General features: G+C 46.8%; 1 protein-coding gene across 1 annotated transcript in view; it reads right to left on the minus strand.

Moving 5' to 3' along the window:
• Nucleotides 1–22,482, minus strand: part of CFAP77 (cilia and flagella associated protein 77) — a 59,047-nt gene that overhangs the window by 7,157 nt on the left and 29,408 nt on the right. The window contains exons 2-5 of the mRNA XM_054284113.1: nucleotides 18,972–19,071; nucleotides 16,868–17,090; nucleotides 4,148–4,250; nucleotides 2,497–2,592 (exon numbers count right to left, since the gene is read on the minus strand). Of these exons, the coding sequence (XP_054140088.1) occupies nucleotides 2,497–2,592; nucleotides 4,148–4,250; nucleotides 16,868–17,090; nucleotides 18,972–19,071 (522 nt within the window). The remainder of the gene's footprint in view (nucleotides 1–2,496; nucleotides 2,593–4,147; nucleotides 4,251–16,867; nucleotides 17,091–18,971; nucleotides 19,072–22,482) is intronic.

Consider the following 22,482-nt stretch of genomic DNA (forward strand, 5'->3'; position numbering starts at 1 on the left):
TGAATGACTATGTAATGTCATGCAGCTCTGGCAGTGCAGGGAGCAAGTGGATGCAATTAGTGGGGAGGGAAAAGCTCCTTTGTTTTCTTCTCTTCCACTTCTTGGGCAAGCCTTCATGGTGCCAGGGACTGAATGGAAAGCCCAGTTTAAGAGCCAGCAGAGATACCCATGCCCAGTTTCTGCAGCTCTCTGTAAGGGGTCACGGTGGGATTAAAAAAATCCTTCTTGATGATTTTTATTGGCCTGAAGGAACAAATTCTCACCTTTCTGTTGCCCTTGTTTTGGATTATAACTATTTCCGTGGCTGGGTGTTGCTCCCCTCAGACACAGAGCAGGTCAGACTGAAAGGTGTTATTCAGATGATGAGGGGATGAGTGACAGAAGGATGAGTGGCTTGAGAATATCACACTCCTGCATGACACACCTGCCTTGGATCACATAGAAATAAAGTTTTAAGTGATGCTGTGGTCAGGCAATGGAGTCTCTGAATATTCTTGTCCAGGGTCTGGAGTATTTCCCAAGTCATGAGCATCTTCTGTACTGGTCAGAGCAGGACAAAGCCACCAGAGACTGGTAGGAATATGCAGATGGAGTCTGCTAACAAGCTTTCTGTGAGGTGATATTTTTGTGGTTGCTTTTCACATTCTTCTTGCACAAAAGGATGAGGTTTTTACATGAATTAGAGGCAGTGTTTTGTCATTTGTCACCTCAGTAAAGGAGGGACTGACATTGACTTCTGGAGTCCCTGGGTTAAGTCAGTTTGGCTTTCAAAACCATTCCATCATCTCTGTAGAACCCTCCTTAAGAGGAGTAGTTAAAGAACAATTTGGAGACCACCAAATATCTTTGGGAACCCTTAACTTCCTCCAGGTTGTTGCTGCTTTTAACTGAGTAAACATTTATGGATGTTCAAGTGGAGTTATTATCCCATGGAGGAAACCATGCACTGAAGGTCAAGTGAGCAACAAATTCCTTGATCCAAGTTCTAATGTGGGCTGTGCCTGTCAGATCTGTGACTGGGGAAAGGCAAATGAGAAAGGAGGAATGTGGAAAATCTGCAGAGGCTGTGCAGAATGAGCTGGATGCTGCTTCTGAGAAGGAAGGGAAAGGGAGAAGAAGAAAAAGGAGAAAGGGAAGAAGGAAAGATGTGAAGGTTTTGAGAGCTGGGGCAGGAACCCAACCACAGCCATGGATGAAACAAAAGGGAAAGCAGAGAGCAAAACCCAGGCTGAAAAATGAACAGTGATGGAAAGGTCTGGGGTGAGAGGAGCTCTAAAGAGGAGGCTTGCCCCAGGATCTCGTGTGACTCTCACAATCTGTTTAACAGCGATCGGTCATGTTCCCGCGCAGCGGCAGCTCCGAGCTGACAGGCAGTGGGGATAAATGATTACTGACATATGCTAATGGGGCACTCTTAGACAGGACAGGAGAGGAATACATCAAGGTGGTGCAAAGCACATTTCTTGGGCAAAACTCTCCAACTTGTACAAGTAAATTACCTTCAGGAAATCACAGGGCTCCTTCGCTGCTTAAAGTGTGGATAGAAATCAACAGCGTGGCAAAAAAATTAACCCCACCAGAAGAAGGGCCAGGACAGAGAGCTGAGAGCTTTTTGCAGTGGTATCTATCAATGCCAAATATGATTTTGGCCATGTAAACTTCCTAAACTTTCACTTTCTAGTGTCTCCTTTCCATTTCACTGGTCCAGCTCTTTCCCCTTCTCTCCTAAAACCTCCCCTAGCTCCTCATGAGAAGTTTCCATATCATTTACACCATAAACAAAGCTAATGGAATTCTAACAAGTACCCCAGAGCACAGCAGGTTGCACAGATGAATTCAGGGAGATGTTCAGATCCCATCACTAGAACAAGAAATCTTCACCTTGGCTCTTATTTGGATCAATTAAAGGAAGTGTCAAGGACATCTCTAACCTGGCCAAACCCTTTGCTTTGTCTCTGGGTGTATATTGTCAATGAGTTTAGAGAGGTATCAAGAGTGCAAGCTTTCTGGAAAGATCTAATCCTGGGGTGGAAAAGCTTCTTGTAATAAATATCTGGTGTGGTTTGAATTAGCTATGGTGAGAGCTGATGAGATGGCAGGGCCCCAAAATGCAGGTGTGACTGTCCTGCTTGTGTAGGGCACTTGTAGAGTAAAGGCCACCCTGTACTCACAGTGAGATACAAAAAGATGCTTCTCATCTCAGGAAGCTTGTGAAAGTGCACAAAAGTTACAAAATATGTTATTATCTGGACAACTGCTGCTTCTCTTCCAGGGCTTATGGCTGGCAAAAAATATGCCACCCTGATGTTCAAAAGGGGCTGATATGAGCATATTTGGGACCATTTTAAGGTCTGGCTCATGGGGAGCTCTGAGTTAAGAACCTCATTCATTGGGGCATGTGGGCAAGGTTAGAGAGTGCCCCTGATTTCAATCAGGTGCTTGTAGAGGCTCAGAAAAGTTGTCTTTGGCCAGGGGAGGGGGTTTGGGAGTCTGTACCTTCTCGAAGCGCCGGAGGTGCCAGAAGGATTCCTCCTTCACGGGCAGCGGGTGCGTGCGCAGGAACGTGGTGCGGTTCTCGCGCACCTCGCCCATCTGCAAGCAAACACAAACACAGTGCTCAGACTGCTGCTCTGTACATGTCTGCAACCAGAGAGAAACACAGGGGCTCAGACGGCTGCTCTGCACGTGTCTGCAAGCAAAGAGAAACTCCAGTGCCTCGAGCTGCTGCTCTGCAAGTGTCTGCAACCAAAGGGAAACTCCAGGGGCTCAGACTGCAGCTCTGCACATGTCTGCAACCAGAGAGAAACACCAGAGCCTCGAACTGCTGCTCTGCACTTGTCTGCAACAAAAGAGAAACACCAGCACCTCAAACTCTGCACTTCTCTTGTCTGCAACCAAAGGTGAACAAGATGGGCTCAAACTTCTCACTTCTCTTGTCTGCAACCAAAGAGAAACACCAGCACCTCAAACTGCTGCTCTTCTGTTGTCTGCAACCAAAAGTGAACAAGAGTGGGCTCAAACTGCTCACTTCCCTTGTCTTCAACCAAAGAGAAACACCAGTGGGCTCAAACTGGTGCACAGCCATGCACATCAACTCTGTGTCACACAATGCAGTGACACTGGGATGGATGAGGCCAGAAGTTGCTTTGGGGTGATGATCACAATTTCATGATATGGGGAGTTTTCCACGTCCATACAGCCAATACTGATAGTTAAAACACATGAGCAGCTGTCAGCTCTCATTTTCTCTTTATAGAGGGAGGTGACTGCTGCCCACTAACCCTAACCCTGTGCCCTGAGCTACAGCAATGAGCTAAAAACTCACCCCTAACAGGGAAAGTCCCTTCCAGCACCCTCACCATGGTGGGGTTTCCTGGCTCTCCTGATTAATTTCAGGTCACAGTGCTCAATAATCCCAGCACAAGCCAGTGCAGGTACCTGGATACCCTGGGAATCTGTCTGTTCTGTGGTCCAGGATACAGGTTTGTGTTGCTTAACTCAGTAATTGGTGGCTGCAGGCTTTGGGAGCTTGATGGAGGCAACTTAGTGATTAAAAACATCAGTCATTAATAGATAAAGTAGGGATGCACTTTCCAACATCCCAGGCTGGTGTATTCATAAAATAGCTGCTAATTAAGGACACTGTATTCCTGCACTTCAACTATAAAGCACAGTTTGTGATGGCAGTAAGCCCATTGAAATTGGTCATTACCATATTAGCCCGACTCTTCTTTGAGCCATTAACTAATAAAACAGTCATTGGCTGCTTTTAAATGATATTACAATGTTGGTTTGTTTAACAGCACAGCCTCACACTCCAACAGCTGCTGTGGGTGCTGCACCAGCCTGACCATGCCAGGCTCAGGGCTGGGGCTGCCCTTTCAGCATTTGCTGCTTGTTCCTTGGTTGTGGACACTGTCCCAGGTAACCTGAGCAGAGCTGATGTCCAAAGGACAGCTCCTCGCAGAGGGATGCTCACCTTTGTTAGGCTTCATCAGCCTTGCAGCAATCAGGGGGATGTTTTCCCATCCGAAAGCCCTTCCCAGGGCTGGGAGCAGCCCATTTGTCCCTTGTGGGGTAGGACAGTGAGGGTTGTGCTCAGGAATGCTGTGCACATCAGGGGAAAGCATTGCTGGACTGTTCCCACCTTTTTCTTCACCATGTGCTGGACTCTGGTCCGGGCTCTCTGCTCCTCCATCCACAGCTCCTTGTATCTGTGTTGCATGAGGTCAAAAAAGGGAGTGGGAGGCCTGGGAAACATTGAAAAGACATCAATTTAATGTTTGCCTCCTCGTGCTCATTCACATCTCTGCTCCTGGAAAGTGACAGTGAGAACAGGAATAAAGCCTCGCACTGGGAAAGGATTTCTGCTCCTCAGGAAACCTCAAACCCACAATGATTTCCATGAACACACCACAGCCTGAACATAACTGTGCTAACCTGTGTCACGGCATTCCCCAGAACTGGAACAATTTCAAACCTTTTCCAGGGCAGGTTTCAGCAGCTGTCTGAGCCCTGGAAGGACCATGGGGTACCACAGGCTGCAGCTCAGCTTTGGGCCCTGCCGGAGCTTCAGGAGAGCCTCTCCCACCTGGTACCCAATGGAGCAGCTCTGGCTGGATTCCCTCCATGGGAAGAACCCCTGAGTGCCAAGTTTTGCTAAAATAGCTCTGCTTTTTCCATTGAAATCTCTCTGGTGTGGTGCACCAAAGGCTGCAATGTGCAGTGATGGATGGGGTGAGAGGAGCAAGTGCTGTCCTCAGCAGTCTGAGCAGGGCTGAAAATGGACCCAGTGCAGATGGTCAGGGTCTGCAGCAGAAAGGGGAGCTGAAATGCTGAGCCCTGGTCTGGAGCCTCAGCTGCACCCAGCAGGTGTATTTACCCCTTGAAAGAGGATTTCAGGGAGCAGGGAGGAGACAGCAGAGGGGAGGAGCTGCACATGACCCAGGTTCTAGAAAAAGTCTAAAAAGGCAAGTACTTGTTGGCCAGTGTTCATTCAGCTGCTCTGAGCTGGCATTAACCTTACCAGCTTGTGGCAAAGCTGCAGCTTGAAATTGTTGAGCCTTGCTCCTTGCAAGTGAGGATGCTTCATCAGCCACCACGGGAGGCAGAGCTGGCAGTGGCAGGGACAGCAAATCAGTAATTGCCATGGTCCTGCTGCTATTCCTTTCCCCCAAAGCAAAGGTGCTTTCCCCCTGAAGGTGATGAAGGACCTCAAGCTCAAGTTTTATTGGTCCTTGTCCTGGCACACCTTGCTAAGGAGGGACTTTTCCCATCTTGGCAGCAGCTCTGATGACTGTGGGGCTCTCACCTCTAGCTCTGCTCCCACCTGTAGCCTGCAGAGCCCTGAGCTGCAGCTCCCACAGCAGAACCAGGGCTGTTCCTGCCTGTGCAGACCAACTGCAGGACACTGGGGGCTTGGGGAGCTGCTGGGCCACCAGCTCCACCTGTTTGTGCAAAGAGCCCGCATGCCACAGAGTGAGCTGGTGCCTTGTGGTTTATGGCAGGAGTGGGTCCAGAACTGACAGCTGCCAGCTTTTAGCAGCCTGGAGAATCCTTGATGATCACCGAGGGCGCCAGCAGCCTGTATGCAAATAGTAACTCTTCTGTTTCTTGTTCCTTCACCCCCGTGGTGACTTTTATTACTTAATTATTGCACACCACATGCTTCAAAACAGCCTAATCTATGGTTGTGTTTTCTAATGATACTGGATGTGCAATCCAGCAATATCCATCCCAAGGGGACATTCATATCAGAGGAGACATCCTTCTGCAGGCCTCCTGTTTCATAGATCACATGCTGCAGGGCTTTTCAAGCCTTTGCTTGCAAATCAGCTCTGCTGCTCCACACCATTATCTGGAGACACCCAGTGCCAAAGGCAATGCTGACATTTACCCTTTGTCCCCTCTTCTTTCCCCTCCTTCCCTTCCAGTTGGGTATTTCATGCTGATCACAGCTGGGCAAAATATTTAAAAGGTTAAAAGGTGTGGTAAACCAGTGACAAAGTGTGTTATTATCTGTTTGGGTCCCTCCAGTCTTGTTGGTATTCCTGACACCAGCACATGGTGAGCATTGCTTGCTTGCCCTCCCTTTGCTCTCCAAGGCAGGAGCTTACCTGGTGTGCAGGAATAGCAGGGAGGGATGCAGAAAAGCACTAAGCCTTTGTGTGCAGTCTTTGATTATTGATTTTGGTTGTTTTTTTTTTTGAAGTTGAATGTGCTTTCACATCTCTATGGAGGTGACTTTTACCATCTCCAGTGGACCAGCCAGTTGGTGACTGATAGTCCACAGCTGGCTTGTAAGTAAATGCTTGAAAGGACACATTTGGGTTGATGCTCTTCAGAGATCCCTCCCTGCCGTGTGATTAATCACATTTAAGCCCTGATCCAGCAAAGTATAGAATCATGCCTGGAACCATGCACACATGAAGTGCCTCTCTGAAATCGCTGGGAATGACTCCTGTGCTGGTTATCCACACAAGCCTGGTGGGGCTGAGGCTTCCTCTGGCTTTTCCTCCTTTGAGAGAAGCTCTGAGACAGTGGGAAGAGCAGGGGACATCAGGGAACACCTCTCAAAGGTGACTGCAGAGCTCTCAGCGAGGTGGATTTTCCTTTGTAGGTCAAAGCCTGCTCTCAGCAGAGGGATGGGGAATTGGCCCTGATATCGGCGCTGCCTGGCAGTGTGACAGCTCTGCCTTGCACCTGGCCTTTGGGAAAATGTCCCTTTGCCCTGGTGTTACTTCAGGACAGGGATCAATGGCTTGTGTGTTCCCTTTCCTTTTGTCACCCTGCCCAGATGTGGCTCCTGAACAGGGAGGGTTTTGCTGTCTGTGGATGCTGCAGGGAGAGCAGGGGAAGGAAGCATCCTCTGGAAATGCTTATTGCACATTAAAACCCATCTCATTCACAGCAACTCAGATCTCCTTGTTTTGGCACAAGCACCCTGCCACAGAAAGGAAAGGCAAAGAAGTTCTGATAGGATGTAACAAATTATTTATAATTGTTGGGGAAAAAAATACTCATCTGCTTCCTTTTATAGTCAAATAGTTGGAGCCACTTCTAATGCTGACATTTCCTAAATATTTTAAAATTTATCTGTGCACATTTTCAAAACTATTATCCCTGAAACAGTTCCTGTCTCTTTAATAGAATCTCTCTAATTTACTTTCAAGAGTCAAGGTACAGACCTATTTTCAACTGAAATGACAAGCACCTGCTAACTTGGTTATACAATGTGGAATTCTAGTCTGCCAGACATCCCCTGGAAAAGAAGCTGCAGCCTCCTAATAGGCTATTTTACTGTAAAAACAGTGTTAAAAAGTATAATAAAGTATTAACAATATTAAAATAAAACAGTGTAGGCCTTAAATGAGCTACAAACTAGTTAAATCTATTCCATTCAATATGAGCCTTCAGTGCTTTGCAGCTGATACCTCAGAGCTGGGATTTATCTAAAATGAAGGCACCAGGGACATGCAAGAGAAATGGTAATTATAATTTGCAAACATTAGGCTGACACTTTTTTTGTGTATGTGTGTATAAATCCTGACAGCTGTGATTTGTGCCAGTGCCAAATAGTGCTCCAGCGTGCAGGCAAGGGCTCACTTTGTGGCAGGCTGTCCGCAGAGCAGCAGCTCATTAAAACTTTGGAGAAGGAGAAGTTGCCGAAAACAGGAAGGCATCAGAACCATCTGAGAGGTTTTTGGTACACGCTTGTTGAAAGGCGTTTGAGAAGAGAGCCTTGGGTCTGACAAACTGGAATTTTAGTACGCCTCCCCGTTCACAGTGGGGCAAAATAATTGATCATCAGTGACTACTAATTTGGTTTAGTAGCCAGAGGCATTTTTTTTCTTCCCAGAAAATCAATGACAGTGCCGAGGTCTGTTCAACGTGATTCAGCTCAAGACGGGTCCTCATTTAGCTCTTGATGCTTCTTCCACTGGAGACAGCTATTTTGTTAAAATAAAATTAAAATCTATCCATAATACTGAGCTCAGGGAGCCTCGCCCGTCAATGCCATGCTGCTCTTGAGGTTTCAAGGTTGTCAGTCTCCCCTCAAACTTATTTTCAAAGGTTTATACATCAGCTGCAAAAAAAGGTGCTTGGCTAAAGTGGGTGCAAAGGACTTTGCTCAGGAAGGGGGTTTACACCAGCTTGAAAGGTGCAATCAATTTGATTGCTAAGTTCTGTTGCAAAAGGGTAAAAACTTGACTAGTGAGTACTTTTTTTTTTTCCTGTATAATTCAAAAGAGCGTAAATATTTCAGTGCAGAGCTGAGCCCGTGGGGTTTGTGTGTGGCTCTGCAGCCAGGGCAGTGCTGGAGCAGGGAGCAGAGGATGGGTGCAGGCAGTGGCTCTTGGGGCTCTGCTCCAACCCCAGTGGCAGCTTCCAGGCTGCAGGATCTGGCCCTGCACAGCTGCTCATGCAACAGATCCATCACAGAATGGGATTTGTCCATGCCTGTGACATTAAAATTGTGCTGCTGCACCACTGCCTATGCTGAAACTTTAACCCTTCCTTGAAAGGGTAATGAGGTTACAGGGGGATTTAGTTCTTGTTGCTGTCCTTCCACCTAAGATGTGCTTTTGCTGCACAGTCAGGATCTGTCTCTGGGGCCTTCAGTCCCCAGGGGAGACAGCTACAGGGACACCACTTTTATATTCTATATGCTGGGAAGAATTTGTCCTGTGACAGAAGCGTCCATATAGAATCTCCCAGCAGAACCACTTCCCACCAGCTCAGGTTGGTTTCTTATAGAACCAGTTCCTTATAGAATGGTTCTTAAAGAACCATTCTTTTCTATAGAAATGGGGTTGGAAAAGACCTTCAAGGTCGAGTCTAACCTGTTTCTTACTGGGGAACAGTTTGGTCCCCAGCACCTCTGGACTGTGGGGCTCGTTGGGGCAGACAGAATTAACTTGCTCAGGCTGTGTCTGTGATTCTGTTTGGGGCTGTGGGGTACCCCCAATGTGGGCAGCAGTGAGGTATTAATGCTCAGGCCCCTCTGCCCTAAAAGGGGGCTGAAAACAGAGGGAAATTCAGGTTATGGCTCCCTTGCAGTGCTGCATTGCCTCCTGCCTCCCTGGTTACTGATGGGCTGCAGGTAGCAATCTATCTCCCATTAATTTGTCTGTGTGCAGCCCAGCAGGAAGCTGGGGTATGATTACAGCTCTGGCTCCTGTGTGAGAGCCGGCACGGCCCCGGCATCCCCCTGCAAACCGCGGGCTCTGCCTCGCCTTAATTGTTCCCCTTTGGCCCCTGGACCTGTCTCTTCTAACAAGGGCTGCGAGGAGGGCCGAGGTAATTGAAGCACTTAACCACACTCCCCAGCACTGCCTCCTGCAGCTAATTAGGAAACAGGGCCGCTGGGCTCTTCATTATTTCTTTTAATTGTTTGTGGGTTTTGCATAACAGTGAATGGCAGAAGAGGGACGTGCAGTTAGCGGGTGAATCCTTGACTTTGAAATTTGTATAAAAGGTCACTTACAATTTGTTAAGGCTTTCATAAGGGTGAATTCAATTAGCAGCTGGAAGTCCCTCCACACACGTGTGTGGGTGTGTTTGTGGGGAGAGGGAGATGTGGCAAAATGAGCTGGGTGTGAGTCCAAAGGCTCCTGGTTTTCCTAAACAGCTTGTGGAATATAGAGTGAAGTTACAGCCCCCTTACAGCTTTATGCTTCTCTAAATAGGTCCTGGCAATAAACCCATGGAGAGGCCCAAAAGATAATTTTTAAAAGATCTCCACTTGTCCTCGCTTTCCATTAACTATTGAAGAAAATAACAAGAGAAAAATTGGTAGAAAACACTCAGGGACCAATTCTTTTTGCAGTCTTTGGGCTGGCAAAACTCTCAGTGTCAATAGTGGGTCTTCCACTCGTGTGGCAGCAGCGGGATGTGAGCCTCCAAAGCACTGATTACTCTGAATTTCTGAAGCTTCTTTACAATCCTTGTAATTTGGGTGAGGAAATAACAATATAAATTATTTCACTGCGGGCAGCCAATGAGGCAGTGGCTTCTTCTAAGTGTCAGAGGATCTGTTATTTTGCTCAGAGGGCTCATATGTATAGAACAGTAAAAAGAATAAAATCCATTGTAAACATGCACTTTAAAAGATTTATCAGATGCTCATAGCTGTACTTAGGAGTACACATGGTTACAAGAGCACCAATTTGCTTTACTATTCCCTCCCAGGCCCAGTGAGATCTTTGCTTGCACTGGTCCTAAAAGCACATATGGAAACCTGTGTCTGGCAGTGAAGACACCAAGCCAGCTCTTACCCATTAAATAACTGGCTTGACAAGCTGGGATTTGTGTGCTAGCATTGATTTTAGGGTTGAAATGCCCTTTGGCTGACTTAATTGAAGATTATTTAGGTTTGTCTTCAACGCATTTTTCTACTGTTATCTGCTGTTATCCTCTGAGAAACTCAGGTGTTCTGCCTGGAGGTCCAGATCTATGGCTGAGAGTGAACAATGCTCAGTGTAGCCATCAACAAATGCAAAACATCCAGAGAAAAACCAACAATAAACCGCTCCAGTGCTGAGCAAAAGAAATCAAAGCACAAGGTCTTCCCCTTGACCTCCATCCCATGCTTGAATCTCTCTGACTGGGTGGGAACATGACTTTGTTTGAAAGGAAAAGATGTTGATGAGGGCTGAAAAGCTTTGTTTTCACAGAAAGGATTCTGTGATTATTCCCCCCCCGACCCAGGTTTTCATTGAACAGGCTGAAAAAGCAAAAGTTGGCAAAGGAAAAGGTCCACTTGTGGCCAGAAGTAGCACTAGATGGTGAAAGTTTGGAAGAAATTCTTCAGATGTCTGTAATCAATGGAGATAAACCCACAGACAACAGCCAGTCTGTGTGAGAGTAAATTACTTTCCTATTCAGTGTAAACCAATTGATAATAAGGGATCTTAATATGTCCTTCAGATATTTTCTTTTCCCATCTCTATGGCAGGACCTGAACCTTATCCCAAACCATGACTTGGCTGTTTATTTTCTCTTAAACCATCAGCCTGAAGCAGTCAGAAACTCTTTCAGCAAGCAAATCACCACTCTGAAGAGGAATCAGCATCTTCATGGTGCACTCAGGGTTTTTTGGAGGGTGTAACAGCTCCTCCTGCCCCAGCAGGTGCTGCAGGCACCACCAGCACCATGGATGGGGCTGGGAGCTCACACACCCAGGAGAAGAAAACTACTCTTGAAATAGAAATTCTTATCTTAGCAGTGTGAGAATGGTGGCAGAGGCACCAAGAGCCTTTCAGTGTAGGATTGGACAGGATGTGTAATTATCTGAGATGATGGGAGTCCTGTGTTTTTTATCTCAGTTGCATTTCTCTGTTGCCATGAGCCTGACAGTGATTCCACTCACTGTGTTATATTTTTATAATCTGTTTTGTCAGTCCTCAGGGTTTTTTTTTTCCTGTAAAACCTTTTTTCCCCCTAAACTTTAGGATCTTGGTGGCTTTACACTCCCTTTGGCTTCCAGTGATCATAGGTCAGATGCACCCTTGCTGTAATATTCAATTTTATTGCCTGTCCAGCTTTTCCTTGTGGGTTCTTCCCAGTAACGCATTATTTCCTTGATATCTTTTCAGCTGGTCTACATCTAGATTAGCTTTCTTTCCACAGCCATATATTAGCAACTTGAAATGCTCTTTAAGTATCTCAAAAATAAACCTATCAGTGGAAATACCTCAGCACCTCTTAAACAGCTTTCTAAACTTTGTTCTGGCTGTGCACAAACAGCACAGATACTTTGTGTGGAAAGACCACTTGCTAAGCAGAGCATGAGCATAGAAATCTCTCTTCTCAGGGAAGGTGAAAGATTGGGATAGTTGCAAATGATACCAATTAAAGAGGAGGTACTGGGTAACTGATGCCCTTGGCCAAGTGTAACAATTTGAAGAAGGAGATTGCACTGACCAAACGCTTTGGAGAGGTGAGTTTGCTGCAGGGACGTGATGAAAACAGCTGCCAAAGGACTAAGAGCAGTTTTAGGGAATGGGAGTGGAATGGAGGCAGGAGATGAAGACAGAAGGAAAATGGGCTGTAAAATTCAGGAAAGGGACAGTTGAAGAGAAGGCAGGCAGTGGGGAGGGCCCAGCAGGAGCCCTGGGGATGACAGAGTGCCAGGGAAATCCTGCCAGCACACCCAAGGTCAGCCCAACCTCCAGGCCAACTGCCAAGTGCATGGCAGCCCGTGGGAGGCAGGGCTGTGGCCATGCAGCTTTGGAGCAGGTACAGGATGGCAGAGCATGGCTGTGCACTCCTCCTGCCCAGGAACAGGTTCTGGGGCACAGCAGGCAGGTTTGGGATGATCCCCAAGAGGTGACTGGAAGCTTTTCTCTCCTGGCAGGGCTGGGCAGTGTGTCCATGCTGAGGGTGCACTCTGCCCTGCTCACTCCTGGGGACAGAGCTGGTGCTCAGGGTACCAACTGTGAGCTGGCTTCAAACTCCTTGTGTGACCTTGCACAGATCAATAGCATCTAAAATCCAGCTGTAGACAGCATCCATGTCTTTGTGTTTACTTCTTGTTCCAAAAATGATCCTTTAATGTCGGCTGATTTCAGTGCACAGTGAAGCTCAGCCAGAAAAGGTGGTCAGGAGGATAAATGTAGGTCTGGACACCTATTGAGGTTTCCAAATGCAGCTGGAGTGTCAGCAGTGAAGATCTTGGAGGTCTTCACAGACCCTCTGTGCCTTTAGGTCTCCAGTATCATCAAACCCAGCCCACTCAGTGCCCTGCAGCCTCCTCCTTGTAAAACAAAGTCATTATTGCAGAGTATGGGGCTGGACACAGCTGTGGGGTTATTTTGAATGAAAAGACCTGGGAGGACAGCAGCTCTGTGATGTGCTGTGCACAGAGCACATGGATGGGGTTTAGCTCCTGGAGGGGACTGTCAAAATGGGAATTCTCCTTGGAAGATGAGCCTGTGGAGCTGTGTGTGCTGGGGAGGAGGGCTGGGAGAGCTGAAGCTCAGCCTGTGAGCCCAGAGCCTGCACTCAGGGTCCTCTCTGCAAAGTGTGCTGGCACAAGGCAGCTCCTGTGGAGCTCAGAGCATGAACTGGGGGAGCCTGGCTGGAGGATGCCCCACGGGGGAGGCTGGGAGCCCACCCCATCCTCGTTACTGCTGACCTTGGCACGAGCACTGCCTGCTGATGGATCGGCTCTGGAGCTGGACAAGCCGCTGGGGAACCACTGCATTATCTGTTATGTTCCATCAGTGCCTCCCCTGACCCCTCCCAGCTCCAAATGCCACAGGCATCAGGGAAGGAATAAATCTCTGTCTGCTACTGAGAGAGAGAAGGGAGCGAGAGCAGGAAAAAGGAGAGATGAAAAATGTCCTTTTTATGACTCTCACAACAAAGCTGGCCACGTGATTGGTAGCAAACATTACTCTGGGAAAAGGGAGGGAGAGAATAGGGGGGAAAATCAGCAAAAAGCAGCGCTGCTTCTCTCCCCTGGAAGGTGCCCAGGGGGAATATAGAGGGGTATGGGTGACCTTTGAAGGTAAATATCCCAGGAAAAGAAAGGAAAGAGGCCTCAAAGCTTCAGAGAGCTTGCTGCAGTGTCTGAGGCTGCCTGCTGAAACGCTGCACACACCGTGAGCAGAAAGCAGAGGCACAGGAGATCTGAGTTAGAGCAGCTGCAGGGCCAGGCAGTGATTAACAAGGCACTAATAGCAACCACAGCGTTGGTGCTTGTTTCATTTGGGATGATCCAGGAGAGCTCCAGCCTGTGAGCCTAGGGAGAGCTCCTGACCCTGGTGTCTCCAGGAGAGAGATGCCTTTAGCAGCACAGCCCAGGGCCTGAGGATGGGCTGGAGATGAGTGGCCAGGGCTCAAGAAGCCCCTTGCCCATTACCCAGTGACCCCAGCCACGCTCCTGTGGCAGCGATTTGGGTTATTTGAGTTATTTGGGTTCTCAGGGAAGCAGCGCAGCCCTGAGGCTGGCACCAGGTGCAATTCCCACTGTGCAGAGAGCTGCAGACTGGGCAGGGTCTGCACTGGGCTTCTGGGCTGTGCCAGAACATCCCATCATCAAGCAGGATGTCCCAGATGCTCTGAGCTGTCCCAGGGCACCACATCATCGGGCTGGGTGTCCCAGCTGCTTCCAGTGCCATGGGAAAGCACCTTTGCTCCCTGGCCTCCTCAGCCCCACTGTCAGTGCTGGGAGATGACTGGCAGGTGCTCTTCTTGCTGAAAAATTCACTGTACCCAAGAAGTTAATAGACCTCTAGATCAGATCTGTTGTTTCTTAAAGACATGAAGTGCTTGGAGTTGTGCAAAAAGACTTTTTGCCAGTTTTCTTCTGCCCCCAGACAAGCACGTGCCTCACTTGGGAGCACCTTCCCAGGTAGCAGCACTGAGATCCCAGTGAAACAGGGCTTAGAGTCCAAACCCAACTGAAATCCATTGACAACCAGGTCATTTTTAGGAAGATGGGTCTTGCTGTGACCAGGGATCAGCTTGTCCTGGCAATGCTCACCAAAGCTGGTCCCTCTAACTTGCCAGTCATGGAAAAGTGTGTTAAACTCCCACTTTTACTGAAATGCCTGTAACAACTCCTTGATAATTTGGTTTTATCTATAATATGCTTTTAAAGTAAAGGGATAGATACAATCAGTCTGCATAAAAGGTGGCTATTAAGGAGAAGGCAAGTTGTACAATAATAATTTTCAATTAAAAGCCCTTTCTCACTACTTCTGCTGCGTGGGGTCTGCAGATTTTCCTTAAAACTTTTGAAGGATGCCTGGGCTTCTTACAGGCAGCCATTTAACCTCCGTTTATGAAGAAATAAAGCAAAATTGATGTTGATTTTGGCCTGCATTGGGGGATACTTTTGCAACATAAAAGCCCTTTTGCCTGCAATTTGCAGAGCAGCCCTGTCACATGGATGAGGGCTGATACTGATAAAGATAAAGCTTTATGGCTGGGGCATTTGCAGCTAACAGCAAGCTAATGCTACATTTTCATTTTGATGCAATTAATGTTAATGTCTGCTACGAAAATTGTCATTAAATACCATTTTAAAATCCATTCAATTTGCATATGCAAAGCCCATTTACTATCATGTAAAATACAAGGTGCCGTTCATCATGTCTTTTCTCTAGAATTTGTAGCTGTTATTTTTCTGGTAGTGATTATTATCTAGCTCTTAAAATAAAAACCTAATGTCTGGTCCAGAGCTGAACAGAGCAAGAAACCCCCTTGGGCTCCAGGACTTTGAGAGACATTGAGCACTGGTTTGTGCTGGAGTTGCACTGGCAGGGAGAAGCTTTTTTGCCTCTGTCCTGCTCCATTCTCAATTTTTGCCCAATGCAGAGCAATGAACTAAGTGGGAGAAGGTAGGATAAAGAACTTTGAAGTGATCTTTAACTCCACCAGAGCATTTCTACCAGTGCAGACAGGTAGAAATGCTGTTGCTCTGGTTTTCTGACCCTGGGATGCCAATTTTCTGGCAGACAGCTCTTCATATTCCTTTAGATTAAAGGGTTGGTATTGAAGATATTTTTGAGGCTTCAAGACCATAATACCACAGGTGAAATGAGGCTGTGTTGTGGCACGTATGTTAGATTCAGGTAGTTGATTATCTGACGGGAGTGTTGTAGGAATGTGCCCCCTGTTGACGGAGTGACACAACTAGCCTTTGTCTCCTTAAAAAGGAAATAAGCCCAGAAGTTTCTCTCCTCAATTAGGTAAAAAGACACCTCATAGGATCTGGGGGACTTCACCTCAAACTTAAGGATAGCAAACTGGGCAGAAGCTAAAAAGTCCTGCCTGAGCAATTTACTAGAAAAAGAAGAGAACAAAGGAATTAATCACTTTTGTGAGGTGTGAGGCAAGAACCTCTTGCCCTGGCTTGGGTTTTCTCTGTAAAGAGTTTTGTTATTTTGCCTTTTATTACAACTTTTCTGCTTCCAACACTACCACCGAAGCCATCTTGCTGATTTTATGCCTTCTAAGGTAGCTGAGCTATCTTAGTGTGATATAAACCTCCAAGAGCTTATGAGACCTGGCTGGAGGAGACCATATATCAGAGTGTCATCAGACATGGATGTGATGCTGTGGCTCAGCATATCCAGCTTCAGGACACTTCTCTTTTGGGGACTGTGGTAGCTGAGATTGGGAAGGGATGTAGGTGTGAAGGTAGGTGTGAAAACCCAGGGCACCAGGAATATTTCTCTGTCTGCTCTGGGGTACCCTGACCCCCAAAGGAGCACTAACTTTAACCCTCATTCATAGAAAAATTTTCCTAGATGTCAACATAGATTAGAATTCAGAAAAGCGTGAAATTTATCACTTAGTGAAAAATTTAGGTTTTGAAATTTTGAGTATGTTGTGTATAGAAGCAAAATAGAAAGCACAGAGTGTTGTCCTAAGTTTCCTCTTCATGTTTCTTCTTCCTTCTTTTTCATAAGTAGCATTTTGTAATTAAGCAAAAAAGTCCGCATTGAAAACTCTTTGAAATCAGTTATTGAGTTAAAAAAAATAATCTTAGTGTCAGTTCTTAATTAGATAGTTTAGTCTTAAAAACCTTGTAACAAAAAATCATTAGCCATTAGGTGCCTTCTAATGAAAAGCTGCCAAACTCCCAGTAATAAAACAATTTTACTAATAAAAAATAATAATTAAAATTAAATATTAAAAATAAAATAGTAAAGAAGCAATTTAAAAACAAATATAAAATAAACAATTTATAAAATATAAAATAAACAACAGCTATAAAATTAAAATAAACTATTAAAATTAAATCCAAACACAAATTACTGTCTCAAATATCTTCAATCCAAACTCAAAAAAACCAATAACTAATACCCCTAGAGGTAGGAAGGGATAATTTCATGCTGAGGAGGGCCCTTACCGTGGTGGCTTGCCAAAGGTCATGCCTGGGGGTACCTTGCCCCCATATCTGAGGATGCCCTTGTCCTTGCAGCGGATGTCCATGTAGCCATAGTACAGAGCAAACTCCCTGGCTTTGGTGCAGCCTTCATCCACAGCTGCACGGCCCATGGCCACGAAATCCCGCGGCATCACCCTCTTACGGGGGTGGGCCTTGGCCTTCACTGTGTCCCAGTGCCCTATGGCTGGAAGGAAATGGAGACAAAGAGGAGGCAACTTGGTTAGATCCTTGATTGATGTGTGTGCACCGTGCATAGGGGTCTTGTGGGGCTAAAGTTCATGGCCATGAAGTCCTGAGGCATGACCCTCTTGTGGGAGTGGGCCTTGGCCTTCACTGCATCCCAGTGCCCTATGGCTGGAAGGAAATGGAGACAAAGAGGAGGCAATTTGATTAGATCCTTGACTGATGTGTGTGCACCATTCAGGGGGGTCTTGTGGGGCTAAAGTTCATGGCCACAAAGTCCCAGGACATGACCCTCTTATGGGAGTGAGCCTTGGCCTATGGCTGGAGGTGGAAGGAAATAGAAAGAGGAGGCATCTCAGATCCTTTTGGGAAAGCAGATTGATGTGTGTGCACTGTGCATTGGGCTATGGTTCATGGCCGTGAATTCTTGGGGCATGACCCTTTTATGGGGGTGGGCCTTGGCCTACACTGCATCCCAGTGGCCTGTGGCTGGAAGGAAATAGAGACAAAGAGGAGGCATCTCGGTTAGATCCTTTTGGGAAGGTAGATTCATGTGTGTGCACCATGCATGGGGGTCTTGTGGGGCTAAGGTTCATGGCCATGAAATCTCAGGGCATGACTTTCTTATGGAGGTGGGCCTTGGCCTTCACTGACTCCCAGTGGCCTATGGCTGGATGTGGAAAGAAATAGAGAGAAAGAAGAAGCAACTTGGTTAGATCCTTTTGGGAAAGCAGATTGATGTGTGTGCACTGTGCATGGCCATAAAATGCCAGGACACGACCTTCTTATGGAGGTCGGCCTTGGCCTTCACTGCATCCCAGTGCCCTATGGCTGAGGTGGAAGGAAATAGGAAAAAGAGGAGGCAGCTCAATTAGATCCTTTTGGGAAAGCTGATTGATGTGTGTGGACCTTCATGGGGGTCTTGTGGGGCTGAGGTTCACGGACACAAAGTCCTGTCTTGGGGCATGATCCTCTTATGGAGGTGGGCCTTGGCCTTCACTGCATCCCAGTGGCCTATGGGTGGAAGGAAATCGAGACAAAGAGGAGGGATCTCAGTTAGATCCTTTTGGGAAAGTAGATGTGTGTGCACTTTCATGGGGGTCTTGTGGCACTAAGGTTTATGGCCACAAAGTCCTGGGGCATGATCCTCTTACGGAGGTGGGCCTCGGCCTTCACTGATTCCCAGTGGCCTATGGCTGGAGGTGGAAGGAAATAGAAACAAAAAGGAGGCAACTTGGTTAGATCCTTTTGGGAAAGCTGATTGAAGTGTGTGCACCATGCATGGGGGTCTTGTGGGGCCAAGGTTCATGACCACAAAGTCACAGGGCATGACCCTCTAATGGGGGTGAGCCTTGGCCTATGGCTGGAGGTGGAAGGAGATAGAGACAAAGAGGAGGCATCTCAGTTAGATTCTTTTGGGAAAGCAGATTGATGTATGTGCACCTTCATGGGGGTCTTGTGAGACTCAGGTTCCTTTTGTAAGCTTCATACCTCATCCTACTGCATCCCATACCCCATCTGAATTGGATGTCTTCTCACCTTCCACCATGGCTTGCTCAGTGTGTCTGATTTTACAGGGAAATTGTCCCTAAGAGCACAAAGCAGGAGCCTTGACAATTTTATGACAGTGCCCAGGTGCATCACATTTTGCAGGTGCATCCTCCCTGCTTGGGTCTGTGTGAGCCTCTGAAAGTTTCCAATGCGACAGAGAAACTTCACTGGTCACCAAACAATTGGGGTGATAGTAATGAAAGTGGGTAAATATTGGAGTTCTGCATTTCCAGCTTGATGAGAAGTATTGAAGAGCCATGGGAAGGAGAGGAGACTTCCTACTAGCATTAGGATTTTGTTGCAGGTCTGTGGTTTAGGGGCAGTGTCCTACCTTCAGGGACTCCTCCATCTCTCTTGTGCATGTACATTCCATAGGTAAAATCAGGGCCTGGCAGGGAGTAGCAGTTCCTCATGGGCTTTCCAAGTTCTGGCTGCAGAAAAAGGAATAGAGAAGCATATGGAACATTAATAGAGAAGCATAAAGACCTTTCCTGATAAGATAAAGCCCCTGAAAAGAGAAGTTTGTAACAGAACACAGCCACAAGTACCAGGAGTTTCCAATTGGCAAGGGCTTGAATCCCACTGCAGAAGTGAGTGCCACAGTGCATAAAGGAGCCTAAAGAATGCTGAATTTCACACAATTTCACACAAGTTAGGCTTTGAGTTATAAAGAGACCTAGCATTGCTGGAAATAGGGATCCTGACTCAATAGATATGGATTTGAAGTCTTTTTGTTTGGTTAATCTCTCCTTTGGTGGGGATGCCCAGCTGTGGTGTCTGCAGCTGGTCTTAACTTTACTTTGAATTATTTCATTTCCAAATTGTGAATCCTCCCAAAAAACTGACAAGCTTCCCCAGGCACAATCACATGGCTGCTCCTGCCTGGGAATAATCAAGACACAAAGCATGCTGGAGGAGGAGGAGGAGGAGAAGGGGGATGAAGAAGGGAGAGCAGAATGAGGGTTAATAACCCCTGTCCAGAACAGGCACCCTTCCGGAGGGCTCTATTGAGGTCTCTAAAATGTGCTTGTAATTCCTCCAGCTTTTACACTTCACACTCTAAAGGAAGTGTGGCATTTCCACAGCTTTCAGGAGCACAAATTCCCCAGAAAATGAGTTTTTGGGACCTGCCCTGTGTAAAACTGCAGCTCCTTTGTTGCAAACAGCCCTTTCTAAAAACCATCAACCCAGGGATGTGATGCAAGCACAGCTGCATTTCCTCACATCCCTCCTGTGAGCCACAAGCACAGGGCGGGACTGTCCCCTGTCCAGTATGAGGGGACTAAGTGGGGTTTTAGTGCCACCAGGGCTGCAGTGGCAGTGACAAACCCTGTGTGCACTCTGTGTGTGCCAGGAGCTCATGCAAAGCTCTGCCAGCTGGGATAAAGGAGCTTTCACTGCTGATCTGCCCTCCTGTATTTACAGCTATTTTTAGGGTGGTTGTGCAAGGGAAATGGTGGAATGTTCCTCAGATGCAGGAGAAAAGGCATTTTCCTGGGATCACCTTCTGATAATGGATCAGGGAAGTGAGATCAGAAATCTGCTGCGGTGGCAAAGGTGTGTCAGATGGGAGAAAAATCACTGAGAAACTGCAGCGCAGGAAAAGAGGTTTGTAACCTGTGGCAAAGCTGCTTCCAGACCCTCGAGTGCAGAACTCTGAAACTACACTTTAATTTATTTATTTAAAGAGTCCCTTCTGCAGAGCACCTGAAGTTAACACAGTTGGGTGTTTACTCCATCACAAAATGAGTGCATGCTGTTTCCTTTTATGATCAGGTGGCATTTTACAGTCACTTTGCACTGAATAAATAAAGCTGAAGGTGCTGGATAATTAATTAAAAAAAAAAAATCTGGTCCAATATGTTGAACATGGAGAGAATCTGTGCCTGAAGAAAAATCAACGAGCTCACAAGACTCTGGTTGCCTGCCAACATTTTTTACCTACAAAAGCAAAGAAGGGGAAGGATATAGCAGGAATGAATCCTGCTCAGTGTAATCCACAATTACAGCCTTTCTCATTCATAAATTAGCAAAATGCTTCTTCCAGCTCATGGGCTGGTTTCATTTGTTTGTCCTGAGGCATTATAGGTGTGCTCTGTCATAAAGCAGAGGGAAAACTGAGCCAAAGTTGATGCAGAAGGTCTTTTTTTTTTTCCTTTCTCCCCCAGTTCCAGCACTGTTCCCTGTGTTCAGGTTTAGCCTGTCACAAAGCTGCTTGGCTGGAATACAGATCTGTCTGACAGCTGTGCCCATCAGCAGACAACTTCATTAAACCTCATTAAGATGTCATTTCTCTGCCTTATTTCCCACCTCTTGGCTCTAATTAAAACCGTCTCTCTCTGCATCCCAGGCGGTCCTAATTTTCTCTGGGTACCTTCTGCAAGTTTTCTCCCTTTACGACTTCGGTGAGGAAAATCCAGCATCCTAAATGCTGTTTATCCAGCCAGTTTGGAAAAGACAGCTCTAGACCTTATCCTGAAGCATTCCCAGAGCACCCAGCAGAGATCAACACCTCTCAGGGCTGTTAGAAATGATCACTGAGGCTTTGTTTGCTCTTTCAAACTGTCTTAAGGGCTTGGCTGATGCATCCTTTCCCCTTGGACATGACAATTTTCCTCGAGTGTCTAGGCTAGGTTTGGAGGGTGCCATGCTCCCACTGGTCATGGTGCAGTGCTGGGGGTGTTTGATCAGTGGGAATCCCTTGGTTGACTGAAAAATCAGTGTTGTTTGGTGTACTGAGTTATCCTGAGCCTTTGCCAGGTAGTTTCTGATCTCTGAGCCCTGGGCTTGACCCTGGATTTGTATTTAAGTGTTGGAAAATGTTTGCTGTGGAGGAAGAGGAAGGCTCTGAAAAGGGTCTGTTTCTAGAGGTGGAGGCATTGCAAAGGTTTAAAGAAGTGCAAAATCTTTAAGGATTCCAGGTTTTGTTGCAAGACTTATTTGTGTTCTGTCCCCTGGTGTTCATGGCCCAGCAACACACATTGCATCAATTTTCTGAAGATGACTCAGAGAGCTGGGAGACATGTCCACACAGAGAGGTCCAGAAAGAGACTGAGATGTGGATTTTTAATCCCTGCCTCCACAGCCTTTCCCTGGGTGGGGATGCTGGGCAAATCCCTGAATCCTCTGAGTGCTCCGACTCAGCCCCGTCCCCTCCTCTCTGGCTCTGCCCTGTGGACACCTGCAAACTCCGTGCTGGTGCATTTTCAGCCTGCCAGGTCCTGCCTCCTTCCCACCTTCTGTTCGTCTTTTCATTACACCCCCTTGTACAGTAAAGCCTCCCCTCACGCTGCCATTACTATTATTATTGCAGATTTACTGCACTTGCAGAGTGAAGTGATTGCAGTGACAAGGCCCAGCATTTTTCCCTCCTTCCCCCCACGACAGCTTGAAATCAAGCCCTTCATTTGCATTTACATGATCTTGCTGTGCAGCTTATGAGATCGGGAGATTTATTTGCTACTTAGCTTGATGTTTGATTACACTCTAAGAAGGCAGTGAGCTACAAAGTGCAGGGATACATCAGAACTGAGCTACTGAAAGCCTCTGGGGGACAGTAACTCAACATCAGGTTTAGGTAGATGAGAAAGGGAATGTTCAGTGTTTTGAGAAAGGCAAATTTGATGAGATTTTTTTTTTTAAAGGTGGAAGGAAAAACTTGGCTTTTTTTTTTTTTTTGGTGAGAAAGTAAAACAAGAATGTTGTTATAAAAACACACCTGAAAAATCTGGGTTTGTTAGTGCAGAAGAAATCCTAGCAGGGGCTGGAGGCTGCTGGGTTGCCTGGTGCCAACTGCTTGTAACTTCCACTCCCAAGAAGATTATTAATAATAAGTTGGCAGT

Source organism: Melozone crissalis, unplaced genomic scaffold (assembly GCF_028551555.1).
Source record: "Melozone crissalis strain CALT ecotype California unplaced genomic scaffold, PUWL_Pcris_2 ptg000041l_1, whole genome shotgun sequence".
NCBI lineage: Eukaryota > Metazoa > Chordata > Aves > Passeriformes > Passerellidae > Melozone > Melozone crissalis.